The sequence below is a fragment of the Strongylocentrotus purpuratus genome, unplaced genomic scaffold (genome assembly GCF_000002235.5).
Source record: "Strongylocentrotus purpuratus isolate Spur 01 unplaced genomic scaffold, Spur_5.0 spur5_scaffold_8, whole genome shotgun sequence".
Taxonomy (NCBI): domain Eukaryota; kingdom Metazoa; phylum Echinodermata; class Echinoidea; order Camarodonta; family Strongylocentrotidae; genus Strongylocentrotus; species Strongylocentrotus purpuratus.
In genome coordinates, this window is record NW_022145614.1 from 15,911,647 (window position 1) to 15,935,652 (window position 24,006).

Sequence of the window (24,006 nt, forward strand, 5' to 3'; positions counted from 1 at the left end):
CGGTTTCCCGGCAAAATTTTTATCATCACGTATTAGTCAAAACATATTCTTTCACATGATTAGTAATAAGAGCTTCCATTTCATTTTTTGAGAGGGGGCGTTTCCAAAACTGGTCTATACCTTTAATAGGCAAAGAGCCTATTAAGTAACAGTCCTACAATGCCATTCAGTCGATGAGAATTCAGCAATCCACCCTGAACTTCGTACCAACCATCGGAAAGTCTGCAACAGCCCTACAAGTCTTTAGTCCCTGAGCATTTAGCATGGTCCTACAACTCCTGACCACGCAATGAGCGTTCAGAAAAGAACAGAAAATAAAGCTGAACTTTTAGGATACGTTGTGTACATGTACATGTTTTCGTGTAGTAAGAATTGTTATATTAAACATGTTATGCTGAACTACAGTTTGAAAGAGAGATTCTGTTGCTGTCAGCTAGGTATGGTGACTATACACTCATTTAGTTTAATTTCGTCAAATGATGACAATGTGAGCCTTAAATAATTTAATAGTTGTTATAATATATCAGGGTTAACCAATGATACTTAAGAAGCCATCGTTCAATAATTATTCACCAATTTTGATAGATATGACACGAAGAGCTTTCAGATTTTGTTTTATGTCTTATGGTCATGGGAAAACGATTGGGAAAATTCAAAAATGGTTGGGAGAATTTACTGTAAGAGGGTGTTGCACAGTGACACCTTCAAAGAAAACCATAAATATCTTGGACGTGGTTTGAGAATTTTTTCAGGATTTTGTGCATGTTAGAGGGTTAGTACAGTAGAAGGAATATAATGAGAAACATTTCATCAACCTTCAACAATGTTTGTCACTATAATAGCCCTTGTGATATTTCAGGATTAACCAATGTTACTTAAGAAGCCGTCCATCCAATTATTCACCAATTTTGGTTGATATGACACGAAGAGCTTTCAGATTTTGTACATGTACATTACAAATCTCAGTATGTCATGTTGAGATATACGTGTGATTGAAAATTTGTAAAATTAGAAAGCTTTTGCCAGCTTTGTGAGTGGTTCGAATTTTTCAAATGTTCGATTTTTTTCTTTTAATTCTGCAAATTTTCTTGCTGAAAAAGATGGTCGTTATTGGCATCGTGTGAAAGATGTTGGTTTCCATCATTATTATTGATGTAAAACAGTAGAATTGTGTTTGACATTTTAGGTTTACGAACCCTCGGATTTGATGTATACACTATACACTTTATAAAAAAGCTATTGTTATAAATAATACCTTGTTATAATCATTGGTGAGTTCGATGCATCTGATTGGTATATTCGATGTGCTACATTCATGTATTTAAATAGTATAGTTTGCCTACATCTATTTTATCTCTAGGTCTCTATTTGATAGTTGTAAGTAAGTGGCTATCATTTTGTTTAGTGAATTTATATAAGTTGTTGCCGTCTTGTTTTAAAGATGAAGTTGAGTTCTGGTCATGCGATTGCATTGTTAAAGAAACGGTGTGGAATCGACCAGAAAAGATTGATCATCTAGCATATAAGAATTTGTGTGTGTTGCAAGGTTCTGGAATCATCAAAATGATAAGAAATTTGGCCAAGTCTTGGTAAAGTTACAAACACTGTACACAGAAAGATGTATATGGGACTACACGAACACGTGGCGTAAAAATCCTACCCTGGATTGTTACGATGTTACATGACATATTTAGAATATGAAGGCATTTGAAGAGCCATGCTTTTCAGGGAACATGTCTTATCTGATGTTCTTCCACACTCGCATAATAAGAATGATAACGCTCACAAATTATTTTTTCACCTTTTCCTAGAACTCAACCTTCTCTTTTAAGTTTGGAAAAGGTGTATCCATGAAGGATTATATCATAATTAGTATATATATGCAGGATGTAGTTTTATATTGTATAAAATATATCGATATTCAGTTTTAAGGAGATTGTATTTTTTTTTTTTTTTTTTTTTTGGGGGGGGGGGGGGGATGATATTAATGTAAGTGTTAAATATGCTGATTATGTTGAAAAAGAGTATGTACTGTATGTACCTTGCAATGCAATCAGCATTAGTCTGTGTGTTATGTACTTGTACTTGTTTCGATATGTAGGGATTCATATGATTTAATTTCCATTTTCTCTTCAGAATTATAAGAAGTGATTTAGCAATGTAAATAAGCGATGCGATACTTAAAGCCCCTCTGCACTAGTTTGGCATGGAGGGATTAGACCTCCCTGTAAGGTCGTTGGCAGGTGGTTATCTCATCAAATAAGCTCTCAATTAAACTAAGAAAAAGTGCCGCATCATGGGGGATCAACGGGTACCGCTTAGGCAGTGTTGGCTGTGTAGAGGGCTCAAGTAGCTATAGGTAGTGCAGTGGGCATTAAAGTTAATACGAAGGTGTGGTATGGGGTCATGAATTTGGTTCAAATGAACATATTGGAAGCGGCCTATGCGATTTTACAATATCCCTCTCAAGACTGATATTACTTAAACTGTTTCTTGACTGCAATCGATCGATTTACTATTCCCGTTTGGAAATTATACATCATAACTGCATATTCTGAGACTGTCATGGTCGCACCTAGCATGGAACGGTCTTAGGGGCTATTTGAAATATTTGAAATTAACCAAGGAGCAACGGTAAATTTTTGATTATACAATTTCTCGAAAGCAGAAGTGTTTTAGGGGCTACATTTTCTAGTGCTTATAATACATCCACAGGGACATCCAAATAGGCCTATATCAAAATTTTAAAGAATTCCTATCCATCCAATTTTCAAAATTTCCCAAAACTTTGCATTACCTTTAGAGGGACCAATCATCGTTAACAGGAATTGTAATCATTTTAAAAATAATGCTAATAATCAGTATATTGCTAGTATGTATAAAGTGATCAATTAATAATCAACAGTACACCCCCAAAAACTAACAACTACAAAATACCCAGCTATCTGCAGGTAAAAGGTTAAAGAGCATGAAGGGAGTGACGGAGAACTTTACATTCTGCATGCGGGGATTGCATTTAGGTGTGTGTTCAGCAATCTTCTCATAATGTGCTTTCCACTTTAATGAGAGTATTGAAAATTTGAATTTCTTGTTAAATAAGTAGTGATTGATGCTGGTATGAATTATAATAGTTTGCTTGCTTAGAATAACAAAAAGTGATTGGTTTTAATATTTGTATATGTTGATGATTGGTCTCCGTAAAAGTAAAATGATAATGGTCTGCTCACGTGATTTCTTTGTGGATTTTCCATTCCTGTCTTTTGTTTAGCAGATGTTTCTGCATTTATTGATAAATCAAATATAAAGCATTCAAATAACAATAATAGTATATAATATAATTGATTTACATCAAGAGTGACAACTTAATACACACAAAATAAAATATTAAAAAAATGCATAATTGAAAGCTTGAAAGTATGGAGGTAAGTAAAAATAATCAAGATAAATGCAGAGGCCAACTATCATAAGCAAGGAAGCTTGAGTCGATAGCAGCCGGGAAGGGGGGTGGGGGGGGGGGGTACATGGCGCTGTTTTAGGAGAATGTAGGGGAATAGAGAGTCACATATAAAGATTTTGTTCAGAAAGTATCTGAATAAAAAGTGGAAAGAAATTAATAAAAGAAAAAAAAAGAAGAAAAATGTGCAAGTGTGTGCAAGTGGGTGTGTGCAGGTGAAGTCTTCCAAAGAAGTTGCCATAAAAAAATTGTGACACACTTGGATGTTACAAAATGAAAGAAGCTGAAGCGTGTCGTGCATTTGTTTTTGTTTAAGAAAAAACATATTTTGAAGCAAATGTGTGATCAAATATATTACCATATCTAACATTATTTGGAGGGTGGGCAGAAAAAAATACCTGCGAACCCAGCGTTCGGATGACGCTAATAATGTCAATAGCGTATAAGTACTGTATTGATCAATACTGAATTGTATTTGTCTTTACACGTTGAAGTATTTTTCTTTCATGACTATTGCCAAAGGACATTAGTGTCTTTTTTTTAGTCAGGGAAAATTTTCTTCAATCAGTAAAAATCAGTAATCCGGGAATTTCATCTCAATCTCAAGTGGAAGTAGTACAATAGTGTCAAAATTACTGTACTGTAAATTGTGCCGTTGTGCTTTTAGCTATACTGTTGAAAAGGTTTCAAACTGGGAATAAATCGAAATAATGTTTAATTGGAAATGGTAAGGGCCTACCTGGAAGAAAACAGATGATTTTATTCTCATGAAGTGCTGGGAACCGTATTGATCAATATTTCCATTTGTTAACTTTCAATTAGAGTTACAGCAATCGCTGAAATTAGTAGATGTTATGAATAGAAATGGCTGCATTTTGCTTGAAAATGTATTGTACATGTACATTATTTATGTATCAGTATATTGCGTAAATTAGTAAAGAATTTGTTATCTCTGCAAAATGTCGAGAAACGATGGATTTGTTTTGTATTTATTGTTTTTGGATACAATGTTAATGTGTCTTCAATGTCTCTACGTTTTGGTACAAAAGAACAGCTATTATTTTGCAGCAACTTTATGTACTTTATTTGGTTGATTGGGCCTTTATAAATAAAGCGATTCTTCTGTACTAGTACTGATCACTATATGATTTGTTATGATAACGAAATAAAGATTAATTCAAGCGGAGGAGGATGTCGTCATTAATTTGTTTTCTCATCCAGAACTTGTTCATCTTGGATACGTGTGCCTGTATGTGTGGTCGATGGAATTCATCCTGTAAAAGGGGTTGCCCTCCTTTTAATCGTAAGTGGCGCTATGGCAATCTCTTCCATGTACAGAGTTTGACCAACTTGGTTGGAGCAGGGAGATGTTATCTCCATGGCTTGAGCAGGGAGTCTCGATCACCTCCCTGGCAGAGGCGATGGAGCGACTTCCAAAGTGGGGACCAACAAAAAAGGCCACTTGCTGGAAAAAGGGCACTTTGAAAAGGAAATCCCAAAGCGAAATATAATTTTTTTTTTAGACATTGGTATATACCTCATATTGTGATTACATTATCAGGGATGATTTCCGCAATATTTGTTTCTCTGTATGCATCATATAAGAAATTGCTTAAGCATCATACTTTGCAGTCGGTGTGATGGTCTAAAATTCATTTGCGAGCGAGCAAAGCGAGCGAGGATAAATTTTAAGATTTGTGAGGTCGCAGTGCGAAATGTTACATCTTGTAAAGAGGATAAACCCAATCCTGATGGGCTATGAGCAGTTGAGCACATTCTCATAACGGAAGACTGAAAAGACCTTTGATAAGTTACATAATTATAACATCTTTATATAGAGCGGGCGTAGCGAGCGAGGTTTGGGGGAAATTGCTCTTAGTCGCTTGAATTTAGGGGCTCGTTTAATGACGAGAGGAAAAGGGGACACTTATCGAAAGGGTTAAGACACTTATTAGAAAAGGAAAGGAGCACGTGTCAAAGTACAAAGGCTAATTACCAGAGGTGAAAATGGGGGACTTCATATACCTAAAAAAAAGGCATGCACCAGGGATGAAGAGAAAATGGGCAATTGCCGACGGAAAAGAGGCACCCATCAGATTTTGATAAGGGCATTTATAAGAAGTGAAAAGGGGTATTTATGAAAAAGGGATAGGTTCCTTATTAGAAAGGGGAAAGGGGTACAAACCATTGTTGAAAAGGTAATTATCAGAGGTGAAAAGGGGCACTTATCGCATCTGAAAAAGGGCACTGACCATATATGAAAAGAGGCACTTATTAAAATGACAAAGGGGTACTGATGATAAAGGGAAATGTGCATTTGTTGAAAGAAAAGGGGCACCGATCAGTTTTTTTTAGGGGCATTTACCGGAGTGAAAGGGCATATGGAAACGTTGTATCATCCGCTCAATCTGACTTGCGTGCATAGAACAAATAAGCATTTTTCCATGGAAAAGTGAAGTTTTCCCAAATGTGCTTTTCTTTCCAGCATTGGGGCGCCCGGAAGTCACTCGGGTAACATTTCATAAAGTATAATATAAAAAGACCATATGCAAATTTTCTGTACTTTTGTCGGAAAAAATACATTTATCCAGCACAATGTCGTCTCTTTTTGCGTTGGAGAAGAGCAAATAGCGAGTTTCAATCACACTTTGGCCGCTCTCGCAAGCTCTCACTCGTTCACTGTGGTCAAGAGACTTTGGGGCAAGCGGTTAATGAAAATAATAATCGTTAGCTTTCTTCTGGTATCAAACTTGTTTTGATTGATTGTATAATTTTATCGGAATAAAGGAAACAAAAAGGCTCGACCAATAACTTATCAGCGTCTGAATTGACCTTTTAACCTTGAATTCCCTGATGCAAGCGCACTAATGACGTCATCTTCGCTAAATTGGTGTCTTTTATTGTAAAATGCGACACTTTCACAATGTTTATACATCTTTTTTTAATTATTTGTAAGATATAACATATTTTTTCTGATACCACTGAAGTTGTGGTTTTTATTTAATGAGTAATTTTAAAATAAGAGCCATTAAACTGTTATAATTTACTGGATCGTAACATTAATGTCACAGGGTAGAAAGATGCATTTTCCAACCGCGCCGAATTTAATTTACGTTCCGACATTTTGTTAAATGGGTTTGTGTTGTTAAGAATCTACTGCTTTCTGCTCCAACAAACGTCCACATGCGGAGTCATTTATCAACTAAATTATTCAAATTTATGGATGCTTCCTAGCTTCCCAGGTGTTTGTGTTGCTGTTGAAGCATTTCATTCACCTGCTATCATTCTTTGTACTCCAATTGCCAGAACGCAAATTTCATTTTGGTTTTATAGTTTCATGCAATAAGTAAGTCAATAAGAAAGTATGTTCTGCACAATAAAAACAATGTGTGTCCCTATTGTACAATGTAATGTGTCCCCTCATTTTGTAATAGTTAATTTACCTATTCACATAATGGAACTACATGCCCGATGAAGCCAGTGGCCTGTGACCCCTTAGCACTCAACACCGTGTGGGAGTCAGTTCGTGGTAAAATTCTTTTATGAGACAATGAGAAGGGGGAAGTGGCTCTTATTAAAAATGAAAAAAAAGGCACACGTTAATATAAACGGGGCACATTTCAAAGATGAAAAGGGGTAATTATGGGAAGGGGAAGGGTCACTTATACGAAGGAAAAAGAGCATTTATTAGGAAGGAAAAGGGGGACGTGTCAAAATAAAAGGGGCATTTATAAGAGATGAAAAGAGCACTTATCAGGAGGGGAAGGGGGACTTGTCAGAGTAAAGCGAGTATCTCTCAGAATTGAATAGAGTCATTTTAATAATAATAATAATAATAATATTTAGTTTTTATATATCGCTTATCACAAATTTCTCTAAGCGCTTTACAATATACTATTACCCAATTGAAAGGGGCACTTATGAGAATGAAAAGGAACTATTTTCATAGATGAAAAGACCAGGGGCATTTATGAGAAGGGAAACAACATGGGGTATATACAATTGTATTACGATCAGGCGCGTACGCAGGGGGGGGGGGGGGGGGGGGGAGTATGTATACGAGTGGCTGGTTTGCAATAAGCTGTCTTTGAATATTTCTAAGACTAAATTTGTTATTTTCAAAAATGCTAGGAACCTAAATCCTGTATATAACAATGTATCTATTTGTATCAACAATAGATTAATTGAACAGTGTAGAGTTTTTAATTACCTTGGAGCAGGCGCGTAGGCAGGGGGGGGGGGGGGGGTTAAACCCCCTTTCGTTTTTTAAATGTGTGTTTTTTGAGCAACCCCCCCTTCATGCCAATGGCTGACCAAAAAGAGTGACCTTAACCCCCCCCCCCCCCCCACCTACGGAGCAAAATGTCAAATTTTCAAATTTCGAGACCCAATCTGCACGCTGGGCTTAAAAGGGATGGAGGGGGGGGGGGGGGGGGGGCTCGAGGATCCCGATTCACGCCGTTTCGTGGGCCCTGATATGTAGGCATCTCAAGAAGCATTTTCTTGAATGGCTGTAAATTTAGGAATTTGTCATTTTCCCACAAACGCATAATTTTTTTTTTAATTTAAAAGTGAGGAAAAATTTCGGAAAATTATGTCATTTCAGCATTATTTGTAAACCATCGTTATGGAATTAGAAATAAACCACGTTTGAATTTTATTTCCCCAAAGCCCCCCCCCCCCCGATCTACACCTTGTTGGCGGGAAAATTGCAACTGATATCCCTTGCCTTTCTTCATTCTCTTTTTTTTCCTTTCCCATTCTTTCCTCTTTCCCATGCCCTTCCCTTCCTTCTCTCTCTGTTAGGTTTGCTGGGGGGGGGGGGGGGAGTTATTTTGGCCCCCAACCCGCTCCACAGATTGTTGGCGGGATTAACCGCAACTGATCTCCCCTTCCTTCTTTTCTCCCTTTTCTTTTCTTCTTCCTCTTTTTTCCTTCCCTTTATCTCCTCTTTTCCTTTTTCTTTCCCTTTCCTTCCTTCTCTTTTATTTGTTGATGGGGGGGGGGGGGGGGAGGCAACTCCTTTTGCCCCCCGATCTCCTTCTTCCCTCATTTCTTTTCTTCTTCCTCTTCTTTTTTCCCTTTCTCTCCTCTTTCCCTTTCCCTTCCTTTCCTTCTCTCTCTCTCCCTTTTTCTTTTTTTGCGGGGGGGGGGGGGGGCAAGGCCCGGTCGCCCCCCTGGATCCGCGCCTGACCCCAAGCCCCCCCCCCCATTCTCCCACCAGAGAAAAACAAAACCTTGTTGAACCTCACCTTCCCTTCATTAACTTTTACCTTTCCGATTGCAGCTATATCAAAATAGACTTTGTCGTTTGCTATCGCCCTTTACCTTCTCAGCAGCTTGGGATAAAGACTAGCAAATACCGTCAAAACAAGAATGAAATAACTTTGTAGTTCATCATAACTTCTTAAGGACATGTTTGTTTAAAAAAAAAGTATTCCATACTTTCTGAACGGAACTTTGTTCTTCTTGATTGTTTGATTAAATGATTCCAGTGCTATATAATCCACAGAGGGGTTGACTTAATCAAGGACACATTATTAAAAAAAAGATATATATATTCCCTACTTTTCGAACGGAGCGTTGTTCATGACGTCATGACAACATAAAAACTATGAAAAATATCGTTTGATTAAATAGTTGTAGCGCTATATCCACTGAGGTGGCTGACTTGAAGATAGGCCTATAAGCAAACATTTATTTGGGATAGCAAAAGTTGAAAGAGATTTTTAATAATTTGTTACATTAATTTATTACTATTATCATGATTATCATTTTTTTTTTTTTTGGGGGGGGGGAAGGGTTATCTCATACACAAGTGATATACACCGTGTCCAATCTGAAATTGACCCTACTGGCGTATCACAGCTTTACTCAAATGGACCCTAATGACGTATCTCACCTTTTCTGAAATGACCTTAATACGGTAGTTATCGCACGTGAAAGGGTACCCCTTATTGGGTTTTTGTGCGAGCACTCTACTAGAGCTAGATGAGTTTGTGTTGTTAATGTGATCACTCGATATTCACTCGACATGGGGAAGTTACAGGTATTTGAAGTTCTTCTGGCTGGCAACCAAGAAGTCTATAAGCCAGGAGATGTTGTACAAGGAGAAGCAAGGATAGTTGTATCAGAAGATAAGGGAGATATTCGTGGTGAGTAAATTAAAGACTGATGTGTGGACTTGGAATATATTTAATATGATAATCAATGAATCAATTTGTGATATTTGGTAATATTTCATGAAAGTTTTCGTCTCGGTAACAATAATAGTAAATAATTCTTCTGAAGATTCTTAGTCAATATTCACTTCAAATTGCTGATTGCATTCAGAGGATTTCATTGGGGGGGGGGGGGGGGGGCTGCTAATGGGCCACCGGTCCTGCCTATAAATAATGTCCCACACTCAATTGTTTATCATATCGAATTGCGTAATGCAGGCGAGACCGACAGGAGCGTTTCCCTTGTTAACGGTTTCTACTGGTTTGACCATAGTGGCCCGAATTCACAAAGCAAGGTTTGAGCTCAAACCTTGGTCTGAGCTCAAACCTTGCTTTGTGAATTCGGGCCAGTAGGTCCAACAAACAATGTTTGAATGAACCCGAGGAGTACATTTGCGTGCTTGTTCGATTTTGTTGCTGTTTCCTTTTTGATAAAAAACTAACACGTACAAGCATAAATTCTACTATAGATGTCTTTTACATTTTGTCTTCTTCTTACACTGTAGGCATTCAAATAAAATGCGTTGGTAAGTCCTACACAAATTGGGCAGAGTCCGAGGGGAGTGGAAACAACTCACGTAATGTGAGATACACCACCACTTACGAATACTTCAGACAGGAGATCACTGTGCAAGGTGCAGGTGAGTGGTGGGCTATTATAAAGACTCTTAGGAGTGTGCTGTCATGAAGAACTTGACACCTTTGGATATTTATCCAATAATACCGTAGGTGTTTTAATCAACAGGATTAGCCTTCAGTTTTATAACCAACAAGCGTTATGTACATAGTAAAGCCATAATCCCCGACATGGCACCAATATCCTTTGGGAAGGCATTAATCTACATTTGCCACTCAATACCCAAGAGAGAAATTGGGACCAGGTAGGATGACAAAAGCATTTGTGTTAGTAATTGCCTATGCCCTTACGGTGACCATATGGTAGGTATACTCCCCAGGGAGTGGAGATGGTGCACATTGTGCGTGAATGAATCCGATGACCGGGGTAATAACATCTGTAAACCGCTTAGAGACGGTATTTTCTATTAAGTGCTATATAAATCAAGATTTTCATTATTACCTTTTTCCCCCAACGTGCAAGAATCCTCCAAGACTCTTCTTTAAGAAAATAGAGATATTTATATATTTTTTTAAATATTTTATTATGGTCCCGCTTTTGAGAATTGATATTCAGGATTTTTTTTTGTTCTCCAGGAGCGAATAACACTACTGCAGACCGAATCAAACTGACTGCCGGGGAGCATCGCTTTCCCTTCAAGTTCCAGATCCCAAATATTTCTCTGCCTCCGCCGTTTGAAGCTTCTTACGGGTATGTAAGGTACTACGTCAAGATAAACATTGATCGACCGTGGAAATTTGACCATCACACTCAGAGGCTATTCAGTATCTTCACTGTGAAGGATTTGAACTACGAGTTTAATGTACTGGTAAGCTTTTGGTCCTCTTTGTTTTCTGGATGAGAAACAGCAAGGGGTTAGCTGTTTAGCTGTGGAAATCGCAAAAAAATGAATTTGCCAATGTTACCGGTAATGTGAAATGGGAATCTAATTTTCTTTGTCGATAATCGGAAAGGGGCATTGAAAAAAAATCAGCTAAAAATATTATCTCACTGATGAGGAAGTTCTCACTGATTTAATGATTTTTTTTTTTTGGGGGGGGGGGGGTGAGATAACATGTATGGAAAATTCTCAGTTCTTTAATGAAATAGCTTTTCCAAGTCAACAAACAATGGTATGGAAAATTCCCAGTTCTTTAATGAAATAGCTTTTCTGAGTCAACAAACAGTGGTATGGACTATGGAAAATTCCCAGTTTCCTCTCTCTTTTCCTCTTCCTCTTCCTCAATCTTCCACTGGAATAACATTGTCTCTTAGAAAGAGAAGTAGGCTCAACTTTTTTCTTTGAAGTGCTGTTTTGCATTTCAACTCTTAATTTTGACTTTCTGTCTGCCATGCCACATAGTAAAATCTGAAGTTATGAATAATGGAATAAGAAAGGAAACAGGAACATTTTACTGAAATTGAATATGCATACATGAATTTCTTTTGGGGTTTTGGTTTAAAAAACCAAACTTTGAACACAAAGGTGTCAAATAAATGTCTCTTCCAATGAACTCACTGATCACCATTTTACTTTGAACTTATTTTCTCAATTATTTTAGAATGAATCTCTCAGTAATTCATACACATTTTGTTTCTAGAAATCTGTGTAGATTATACCAGTACCAATTCTCCTGCACTGTAATTGTATTTTATTTCCTTTTCTGTGTGTCCAGCTCTCTCTTTTAATGAATATTGACTTAGGTAAAGCCTAATAATTACCTGTACAAATATGTAACATACCTACGATACTTCCTGACTTTGTTTGTAATTGTATCAGTACCGGTACTTCCTCTGAATAGAATAAAGAGTACCGAACCTGTTTCCTCTTTACAATTTTGAGTTTCGTTCAGGATGTATGTAGTTTACATCCTGGTTTAGATTAAAAATATAAGTTAAAGGTAAAGACCAGTATTGGAAACGCCCCAATTTCAAAAAATGAAATGGAAGCTCTCATTACCAATCATGTGAAAGAATATGTTTTGAATAATACATGATGGTAAAAAATTTGCCGGGAAACCGCCTACTAATTCATATGTTTGGTAAATTTGTTTCTCTCATGGTCTGTGAGAGATATAGGGTAGTCCCATATACATCTTTCTGTGTATAGTGCTTGTAACATTACGAAGAATGGGCCAAATTTCTTATCATTTTGATGATTCCAGAACCTTGCAGATGCTAGATGCTAGATGATCAACCTTTTCTGATCGATTCCACAATGTTTCGTTCACAGTGCAATCGCATTACCATAACTGGTCTTTACCTTAAAACCTAAAAGGGTGTGTGTGTGTGTGTGGGGGGGGGGAGGAGAATCCTCTGTCACCCCCTCCCTCCCCCTTTATGACCAAAAGTCTTACATGCATCTTTTGATACAAATTTGTTTACGATTTCAATCTACGGGTATTGTGCAGCTTAACAAAAAGTTTTCTTTCATCCGAAAATTTACGAGATAGACTTACATCTACGAGAATATGAAACTTTATTGGCTTATTCATTAGAAAATTGCCCTTTCTACATTTATGTTCCAATGAAGTTTCAGAATTTTTGTTTATCCATGGGTGAGATCCCTCTTGACTGATAGAGCACAAACATACCCTGGCCTGTTCATCATATCATCATAAAATTTTATGCGCAAATCCATGAGAATACAACAGAAACAATAGAAGCCCAATGGAAGAATGTTCTGTCAGGTTTTGAAGATAAATTGCTCATTTGATTAGAATGTTGGTTAACAATAAAATTCTCTGGTAATTATTTACTTTTGATTTATCATTGTTAATTTGTATTTTTGCTGTAAATTATACAGTGCGTCCCAGTAAAAACGAGACCGATAATTATTGATGTTGTATCATAACTTAATCACAATTATAAATAATAAATGACAGATATTTGTAAAGCGTAGATCCTCTTCTTTCATTTGATGCAACTCATATGATGCATATTTCACGCATGAGTGGCTGAAATCAATTTGAAGAGAGGGAACCCAAAAGTCATTTGGCGGACGGTATCTGAATTTTCTTAGAGAAAATTACATTGAGTTTGTGCCCTTTCATATGACACCTCAATCAGGAAAAATGAGCAAGGAATAACAAAGTTCTGTTTGTTTAGAGTATTGCTTGCATTTCCATTGTTTCCATTGTATTAAACAAATTTGTTTTCACTGGCTGCCTGCCGTAGCAACAAGCATAATTGACAAAGACTAAACTCCGTTTCGTTGACAATCAGCCATGTATGAAGTTTTTCATCCATGGCTGATCGTTGGTTATTTCATCAGATCAGCTCTCAATTAACATGAGAAAAAGGGGACCATGGGGGACCAATGGTTGTCGATTAGGCACTGTTTGCTATATATAGGGGCGCAAGTAGCTATAAAGAAGTGCAGTGGGGCTTTAAGGGACAGTGGGGCCAACCAAATTTGCTACAGTTAATGCCTCTTTATAAGCTCTTTCGAGGCTACACACACATAATGGGGTGACATGTAGATCTCTGTTTGAATGCTTTTGATTGAAAGATTCCTCCTAGTCACCAAGTTAAGAAGACAGTATGTTGTCTTTGCTGCGCTCCAGGACTCATTGTTCTGAAGGGCAGTTTAGACAAGAGAGGCTATATGTCATGTGAATATTTATATCTCTGTTTTGATGTTTTGCTGTATACTTAGGTTCCTCAGCGTCACCAAGTCGAGAAGACAGTATGCTGTCTTTGCTGCGCTTCAGGACCCATTGTTCTAAAAGGAATGATTGACAAGAGTGGATATGCACCAGGAGAATACATATTTATTTCATTGGATCTTCATAACAACAGTTCTAGGAGGATCATTGACATCACTGCAAAACTGCAACAGGCAAGTCTAAGCACAAGATATACATGTACATAGAAGAATATTATGCATACAATATACAGGACCAACCGAAATTCTTTGTGACAGAGAGTGGGGCAAAAATATTGTGGAAGCCTTTGTGGTGCGCACCTAGCTGTAAAGCTTTCACAGTAAGCTGTCCATTTAACCAGAATTCATTGTTTTGATGAGTGCAAGAACAATGGAGTAGGTCTGTATTCCATGCAAAGTGCAGGGGATTACATACATACTATATTGTTCTTTCTCTGGAGAAGTGCTAGTCTACATGCTCAAACTTTTGGAAAAGTGCCCTGATCTCATCCTTAGACTGCCACGGTAGGCTACCTAGTACATTAACATGATTGAAAACCAACAACTTTGCTTCACGGTAAAGTGTACTGGATTCAAAGACTTTCAATTGTTAATGTACATCAGTAAGGGCTTTAGCAAGAACTATCTGTACAAGCTGTATCTTCCGAAATATCTAGATAGCCAAGGCATGCAAGAGGGTGTTTGGACTCTTTCAACGGTACTGAGGGTGGATAATTGTAATATCAAATACAATCCTTTCTTCCAAGAGGAGGGACCAGAGGGTTTGGCATAGATTGTTGTTTCATGTCTTCTCCAAACTTTGATGTAATGCATGTAGCACTTGACTGTGTCTTTCGATCTCTTGCAGAGAGGACATTTCACTGCCCAACGTGGCGGCACCGGCACAACTCACACCAGACAGGCAGTCAAGACAGTGGCTGAACTGAAGCTAGCTGGCTGCGAAGCCATGGGGTCGGTGAACTACGACAGGTTGCAGATGTTGATCCCTCCTATCCCTCCCTGCGCTTACGAAAACTGCCCAAACATTCAAGTAGAGTATTATGTTGAGGTAAGAATGTGAAGAGGGTGATAGTCCTTTGTGAATGAAATTCTGTGTCACTTGAACTTTAAAGGGAGTGGATCGCCAGTTTCCATGTGCAGAAGGCCATAATTCGCTGACACCAGACTTGGTGGAAAAACCATTAATGGGGGTACAAATTTGCCCACAGCAAACCCATAGTCCAGTCAAGAATTACCCCTAATCTCTCGGAGAGCTCGAGAGTCTTCGGGCAAATCAAAGCATTACATAAGGTCCGATGGTCATAAAACTCAAGGCTAACCCTGGTGAGAGCTGACTACTCAGTGACTTTAACAACATGTAGAACTTGTTTATATTCATTTCCCCGGCTACCAATATTGAGAGAGTATGACCTGTAGGTATACATTGTAAACAACCAAAGTAGCCTAAATGTACATATACATGTATATTTCATGTACCATAAAAATTGAAGAAGTTGTTATTTAAAGGCCAATCCAACCTTTGTAATAAGTTCATTTTGAATGAAACAGAATTTCGAAAATTTGAAATAAATCGGACCAATAATAAGGAAGTTATGAATGTTTGAAATACGAGACCACTACATTTAGGCAAAAGTAGAGGGGGTAAGAGGACACATTTTTAAATTTTTTTTGGTCTCGAAATTTGAAAATTTGACATTTTGCTCCGTTGGGGAGGGGGAAGGGGGGGGGGGGTAAGGTCAGCTTTTTTAGGTCAACCATGGATTTTTTTTTTTTTTTTTTTTTTTAATAATAAAAAAAAAAAAAATCCAAAAGGGGGGGCGGGTGGGGGGGGGGGGGGTTTACACACAACCCCCCCCCCCTGTGTACGCTCCTGACTGTGATACACCAATCACCTAATTGATACTGAGACTAAACAGACAATGGAGAGAAATGGAGATATAAAAAAGATCAGGTAATGTTAACCAGTCTGGAAAAAATAACTACATGCTCTGTCAGGTTGAGTTTTCTTATTGACATATCAAGGGGTCAGTGACACAAAGACGTAACTCCATTTTAGCCATTTTGAGAAAAAGAGGTTTATTTGTCACTGAGCACTTGGGCCTTAAGGAGTTAAGTCTTTGTATTACTAGCCATTGACTTCAATGGGGTGTTAGGTGGAGTTAAGTCTTTGCGTTTCCTGGAAAGCCCACATTTTTCTGAACATTTTGATATCACTTAATACTCATGTTGAAAAAATATGGAGTTACCCGGTACGTCTTTGTGACACTGAACCTTCAATATATTGTACATATAGATGGAGGTGTTGCAAAAGGGGAGTGTAAAGGTGCCTTGCAGGTTTGTTGTTTGTGGTAATACCGGCATCTTTGGGTATGATTTCATCTGAGGTCACACAAGCAGTAAAGAACAAAGACATCGATGCAAATTTTCTCATCATTGTATTTTATGAAATCAGATTGAGGGAGATGTTGCAGGAACACCTAAGGATGCTGAAGTGAAGCTTCCACTTGTGATTGGCACAATTCCAGCCTTCCAGCACACCATAAAGGATCCTTCTCAAAACCCTTATGTGGTGCAACCCATCGCAGGCCAACCTGGGGCACCCCCAGGAGGGCAGCCAGGATTCCCTCCACAGGGGCAACAGGGATACCCTCCACAAGGGCAACAGGGCTATCCCCCATCAGGACAATCTGGAGCGCCTCCACCAGGACAAGGGTATCCCCCACCTGGGGCACCCCCACCAGGACAAGGGTATCCCCCACCTGGGGCACCCCCACCGGGACAAGGGTATCCTCCACCAGGGGCACCCCAACCAGGGCAACAGGGCTATCCCCCACCAGGACAACCTGGAAAGCCCTCACCAGGACAAGGGTATCCCCTACCCGGGCTAGCTGGGCCACCCCCACCAGGGGCAGAGGGATACCCTCCACCTGGACAACCAGGAATGCCAGGAGGAGTGTCTGGTGAAGAGGGTAAGAATTGGTATAAAGATGCTAAACAGATGGTACCTTGTGTATCTTTCTTTCTCTTTGAATTGTATTACATTTTTGATACACTCATGAAATATTTATGATTAATTTGATGCATCTTAAACATCGTGTTGTATTCCTGTAAAATATATTTGAACAATTATGTAATGTAAGATCTTGGCCCTGTTGCACAAAACTTACCATTGAAACTTTGATTTTGATTAGCTGTTGAGCCCTGTTACCATTGTAGTTGCCATTGATGGCAAAGTTACCATCAATGGTAAGTTTTATGCAACGAGCCCAGTTGATTTCATGAAAATGTTAATCCATTTGGGAGTCATTGTGTCAGAAGTACGGAAAATCTTCAAACCCAATTCAAACAGAAGTTGAAACAAGTTTTATTGCAATTTCTGTATAACTTTGAAAGTGATTATCTTGCTTCTGGTTTAAAGTTTAATGCAAAATTTACTGGAGAGATTCAAGACGTTGGTCCACTTGATAACAATTGAATTCCAACCAATGTAATCCACACATAGTTAAAGATAGAGTAGAGTTCTGGTCATGCGATTGCATGTGTAAGGCATAAATCGACTTTTTTTTTTTTACAGTAATTTTAAATTGTTACATGCCATATTTAGAATATGAAAGCATTTGAAGAGCCATGCTTTTTGGGGCACATTTTTTATCTGATGTTCTTCCACGCTTGCATAATAGCAATGATAGCGCTCACAAATTATTTTCCACCTCTTCCCAGAACTCAACCTTCTCTTTAAGTTCATCTAAGACTTCGATTTCCAAAGTATAAATGATAGCAATGTGTGTAACTTTTCTTTCTTCTATGCTTCATTGTGTAACTGCAGGTTTGCCCCCATCTCCAACATATACAGCTGCTGTTGGAGGGCCACAGGAGGTTTCAGGCAAGAAAGGTACTTTTGGCAAAATCTTTTATGCACCGCAGTACCCCTACTACGATCCAGACACGCTGTATGCCTCCATTGGTATTCCAGTGGGAGCGACCGCTTCATCAGCAGGCGGAGGGCAACCACCCCCAACAGTTATGCAGCCAATGAGCATTCAGCAGCCACCCCAGCAGACCTAACCAGCCTGTGGGCATTCAGCAACCATTCAACAAGTCTTTATTAAACACCAGGCATTGAGTAATGGTCTTGTAGAAATACTCGCCCATTGGGCATTTAGTAAACACCCTGCCATTCCTAACTAGCCTTTTCGACATACTGCAACAAGCTTACAAATATTTTTAAGACAATGAACTTTCAGCAATAGTCCTACAATGCCAATCAGCCGATGAGAATTCAGCAACCACCCTGCAACTGCTAACTAGCCAATGGACATTCAGCAACTGCCGTACCACTCCTCACCAGCTAATAAACATTCACTGACAGCAACACCATTCCTAGCCGGTCAGTGAGCATTCAGCTAGTTCTGTAAAATACCAAACCAGCCCAGACCAGACCCCACACTCCATGTAATTCTGCAAAATTTTCCAGGAAGACCGACCCATCTTATCCAGAAATGAAGGGCAACCACCACCAACGATCATTAGCCAACAACCATTCAGCAATTGAATGACCAATCATCATGCATTCAACAACTACCCTGCAGCCCCTAACCACCCACCATGCATTTAGCAACTTTCCTGTAGCAACCGTCTTAAAGAACTCTAGACGATTCGTCATGCATTCAGTAACTGTCCTGCAACCTCCCCAAACTATCCGCTAGGCATTTGAGTTTATTTTCAACAAAAAAAGTTTATCTCTTTGTTGGGCTTTGGTTGACCAATGGAACAAATAAGGACGGCCTCAATTGACTTTTATCACACACACACACACACGCACACAGTGCTCCTGGATACCATACTCCAAACAATGTGGTTTTCATCCATGAAACAGAAAGAGTTTAGCATACATTGTAAAAGTAGGTGGCAAATAATCTACAAGTATATCTCTATTAAAGCGGGACAGCACTACTTGCGCCCTCTATATAGCAAACAATGCCTAAGCGGTACCCGTTGGTCCCCCATGATCCCGCTTTTCTTATGTTAAGTGAGAGCTGATTTGATGAGATAATCACCTGTCAGTGACCATGCAGGGAGGGCTAATCCCTCCTGGCCAAACTAGTGCAGACGGGCCTTAAACAGCAGATGATGATAGAATGTATTACTGAGATAATTTGAGGTGGAAACGATTATGACTTCTCTGGTGAGCCTTTCTTCCAATTATAGCCATGATGCATATAGCAGGTACTGTACTTGCTGCTAGAAATCAGGGTTTTCTTATGTTAAGTGAGAGCTGATTTGATGAGATAATCACCTGTCAGTGACCATGCAGGGAGGGCTAATCCCTCCTGGCCAAACTAGTGCAGACGGGCCTTAAACAGCAGATGATGATAGAATGTATTACTGAGATAATTTGAGGTGGAAACGATTATGACTTCTCTGGTGAGCCTATCTTCCAATTACAGCCATGATGCATATAGCAGGTACTAAAATTGCTGCTAGAAATCAGGGTTTACATGGGCATGTAATTTGTTTAGAGTTTCTTCAACTTTGATTCTTAACAGATAATAGTTTGCATTATTCGATTACATTAGCATTTTGATCAATGTACAAACAAAATATATAAAAAAAAGTTTGACATGCAAAAGGAACATGGTATTTGATATCTTGTTTCTAAAAAGATAATGATGTTACTTGTAGTAACACTATCAAGAAACTTGTTGATCATCAAAAGAGGCATGTATGTATAAAAGCTGAAAGAGGAATTCAGAGTATGACAAATGTAAGTGTATTTACATATACATGTATTTATATTATAGTACGAGGTCGAAAGACTGCAAGCTGAGTTGATGAAAAGAGGTTTTATGTACAATTCATTAAATATTTTAAAATTTGAACTATAATGCTGATTTCTTATTTAATGTTACATTTAGTATGTCATAAAGCTGAAATATAATGTTGAACTGAAAGAGCTGACTTTTAAGAGATAGAGTAAAAAAACCAAAATATGAAGCTGAACTTTTAGGATAAGTTTTATATGTACAATATGTACAATTATTCTTGTAGTAAGAATTGTTATATTTAAAATGTTATGCTGAACTACAGTTTAAAAGAAATAATTTGTGTGTTGTCAGGTATGATGACAGTGTGAGCTTTACATGATATACAAGTTTTTATAATATATCAGGGTTAACCAATGATACTTAAGATTAAGCCATCCATTCAATTATTCACCAAATTTGACTGATGACACCAAGAGCTTTCAGATACTACAAAACAGTACTTTGGTCTGGGTCACGTCTGTATGTTTTTGCTGTTGTCTTTTGTACTTTGTTTATTGTTTTTTCATTGTAATTATTATTGTTTGTTCTTCGTCAACTCCAAGGACATACAAACGTTAATTATAATGTTACAATTTAAAAATGTGACAAATTATTTGTATCTTTGGATATATGTCCAGGATAATAATATATATATATCTGTAAAGCGCTTTGAGAGGGTCTTCAGTCTTAAAAGCGCGACATAAGAACTAGCTAATATTATTATTATTATTATGTCTATCCCACCACCAATCATATATGTTTTTTTCTTTTGTCTTTATTCAATATAGTTCTAATAAATTACCTCATCTTGATGAATATTAATTTAAAATGCGATATATTCTTTTCTTGATAGTTTAGTAATTATTCTGTGTTTTTATACCACTGTTCTGGGTGTGAACTTATTGTATGACTCATTATTTCCATCTTTGGATATATATATGCTTATCCCATCAGCATCATGCTTTCCCCCTTCCTTTCTCTTGTGTTCAATTTAGATGTACTTGTACTGGCTTGCTTGACCTTGATGTATGTTATTTCAAGATATGATATTATTTTCTTGATAGATTAGTCATTATTCTATGTTTTAATGAAGTATTGTATCGTTAATGTGAGATGATGAGGTAGATCAAAAACATGTTCATATTGTGAATCTTTATAAAAGGATAAATTGTTTTCAATCTTTTTTTCCAAAAAGTTTCAGAGAAGATCATCAGTGACAAAACCTTCAGAATAGGTATCTTGTAGATAGTCATGCTTTACTAGTCATTTACGTGAACACTCTTTCTTATATATTGATTGTGAATGTAAAGTTTTTACTTGTGATTTTACATTGCCTTATCTTGAATTTAATGTCCAAGAGTGGAATCATTGATTGTTGTTCAATTGATTTATAGCAAGTTTTACTTTTGTACTTACTGATAATTGATCTGAATCTTAACTCATTAACTGCCCTACTTTGCACAAAATGGTAATGATATGTAACGTACGTTTTTATTTCTTTTAAAAGGGACTGCTGATTTGACATAAGTATTGCAGGTTTATTTACAACAGAGAGATATCATATAATTATATAGAAAGAGTGAGAGAGAGGGAAAGAGAGAGGGAGAGAGAGAGAAAGAGGGAGAGAGGGGGTAGAAATATGTACATACCGGTACATGTCTATGTTCATGTACATCATTCGTCGGAAGCTGCATTTCTTTATTTATTAGTTATTTGTCATTAGTGTATTGTAGTGTTACACGGTTTGCATCCTGTATATTGAGTAACAATTATGGAGTCGTCTTACCCGCATTTATCTCATTACTATTTAATTCATGTGCGATCTATGATACCAAATATATTACCCTAATGCTCGGTGTACCTACATAAGTATTTATGTTGTATAACAGAGTCCAGAAGCCAATAAATAGTAACAAGAATGATACTATTTTGAACTGTTTGTTCAATGATTATTGTTCATTTCCTTTATATGATTCAATTAAATTGGTAAATACATGTGCATTCCATTGTGAAAATCTTCAGATTGTGTACATGTACATTAAGAATTGAAGTACGTCATGTTTGAGTTAGAATTTGAGTTTGAAGTTTATTATCCAAACAAAAGTACACTATATAACAATCAAATGTGAATAGTTAAAATTTAAAGGATACAGGTCGAGACCTACCTTTGATTGAATATTTGTAAAATAGAAAGCTTTTGCTAGCTGTGTTGAGATTTTACCACTTTCAACTGTGTGAAGGTATGATGCTGCCAAATGTTGTAGTTTTTCCCTTATAATTTTGTGCAGTTTCTTGCTGAAAAAAATGGGTATTTTTGCAATTTGTGAAAGATTTTGGATGTTGGATTTTGTTTCCATTATTATCATTGATGTAAAACAGTGTTAATGTTTTTGAAACCTTAGGTTTAGGAACCTTTGGGGTTGATGTATACACTGGATAGAAAAAGCTATAGTTGTAATTATACCTTGTTATAATGATTGACGATCGAGTTCAATACATCTGATTTGGAACATTATTCACTGTGTTAAATTTCTTTATTGAAGTAGTTAAGATTGCTTACATCTGTTTTTTATCTCTAGGTCTCTATTAAATTGATAGTAGTAAGAAAATATTATCATTTGTTCAGTGCATTTATACAAGTTTTTGCCTTCTTGTTTTTAGTTTTATTGAAGCATATATCCATGACGGATTATATCATAATTTGTATACATATGTGGTTTCGTGATGATATACCATTTGGGTATAAATGTATTCACTAGAATATAATATTCTTTCATCACATGTTTAACCAGGCATGTAGCCAGAGTTCGATGTTTGGGGGGCACTTACATGTAATCGATCGAGGTCAAAAAAAGGGGTCTAAAAAAAAAATCAACCGATCTTGGAAATTTTAGGGGGCACATGCCCCCGTGCCCCCCCCCCCCCCCCCCGTGGCTACGCGCCTGGTTATAACACAAAATGTGGTTCAGCTGTTAGGGACAGTTGAGCAGTTTCTTTTGTTAAGTGTTGAGAGCCCCAAATTCGCCAACAACTTGATGTCATTAATCTTAAGACTATATTCTGCAAAGATTGCCCCCTCCTCCCAAAGAAAAAATTAAATATTATTCAAAAATAACATATTTTGAGTTTCTGTTGTAATCATACAACCCAAGTTTTGTATTCTTTCATCAGCATTCGATCATTTTATTTATTCAAAGAATTCCCCATGGCAGCCCAGGGGTTGAATTGCATGGATTTTACAGGGAAAAATGACCAGACAAAATGATTTACAAATGTATACATATACAATACTCCATAGTAATATAATAGATATAATGACTGCTATGACAGGAATAGTTGTTTTAGAGGCTCAAGGGGACGTTTCATCCCGATATCACCCCGAGGCGTGCCGAGGGGCGATAGCAAAATGCAACGTCCCCGAGAGCCGATAAACAGGGATGCCAGTTTTCAGGCAATATCCTGAATTCAGGCCCTGGCGAGTTATTTTCAGCCCATTGTTTAGGCCTTTCTTGTGTACAAAATAGCTCATTCTAGGTGATTTTCAGGCCCTCTGAACAATTCTAACTGGTATCACTGTTATAAAACAACTACTCCTCGAATGTTAAAGCAGTCCTTATATCTTTTATATACCGGTACTGTAAAAAAAAAAGGGTCACAGAATACATGTGCGACTTACCAATCATGGGGATCTCACATCAGATTTAAGCTCCATTGCAGTAGAGCAGGAAAAGCAGAAGTAATGAATATCTAATCATGGGGTACTCATGATTATAAATCAGCATCAAACTGTGCTCCAGCAGAACAGGGAAAGCAGAAGTAATGAATATTTAATCATGGGGTGCTCACATTTAAAAACCAGCATCAAACTGTGCTCCAGTAGAACAGGGAAAACAGAAGTAATGAATAACAGTTACTTATGGCGTAAAACTCCAAATTCGCAACATATTTACACAGACTGCGAGAGTCTAGATTACTTGTAGATGTTTACAACGCAGTTCTGGATATTGAATGTAGGGACTTGCCTGCCGGCCGGCTTGAAACGAGGTGTTGATAACTTGCAGATAGTCTTCGAATATTTTTACGGAGAATTTCACGGATTTTGGTGTTCTTAATTGCTCTCCGCAGAATTAATAAAGTCTTTATTGGTTACAGGCGTGTACGGTATGCATAGGGGGGGGGGGTGTCTTACCCCCCTCAATTTTTTTGAGGGGTGTTTTTTGGAGGAACCCCCCCACTCATTTTTT

At 37.7% G+C, this 24,006-nt stretch overlaps 1 protein-coding gene across 2 annotated transcripts in view; it reads left to right on the forward strand.

Annotated features, from left to right (window-relative positions):
- Window positions 1-9,253: 9,253 nt before the first annotated feature.
- LOC105437209 (arrestin domain-containing protein 3-like) overlaps window positions 9,254-24,006 on the forward strand; it is a 30,145-nt gene continuing 15,392 nt past the window's right edge. Inside the window, exons 1-8 of one of the 2 annotated variants that reach the window (XM_030975428.1) lie at window positions 9,273-9,609; window positions 10,182-10,316; window positions 10,888-11,120; window positions 13,950-14,132; window positions 14,806-15,006; window positions 16,411-16,639; window positions 16,907-16,927; window positions 17,785-22,371. In XM_030975428.1, coding sequence (XP_030831288.1) covers window positions 9,489-9,609; window positions 10,182-10,316; window positions 10,888-11,120; window positions 13,950-14,132; window positions 14,806-15,006; window positions 16,411-16,639; window positions 16,907-16,927; window positions 17,785-18,023 — 1,362 coding nt within the window. In that variant the 5' untranslated portion in view covers window positions 9,273-9,488 and the 3' untranslated portion in view covers window positions 18,024-22,371. Of the gene's footprint in view, window positions 9,610-10,181; window positions 10,317-10,887; window positions 11,121-13,949; window positions 14,133-14,805; window positions 15,007-16,410; window positions 16,640-16,906; window positions 16,928-17,784; window positions 22,372-24,006 lie in introns of those variants that run through there. The other variant, XM_030975427.1, reaches the window with a different exon arrangement.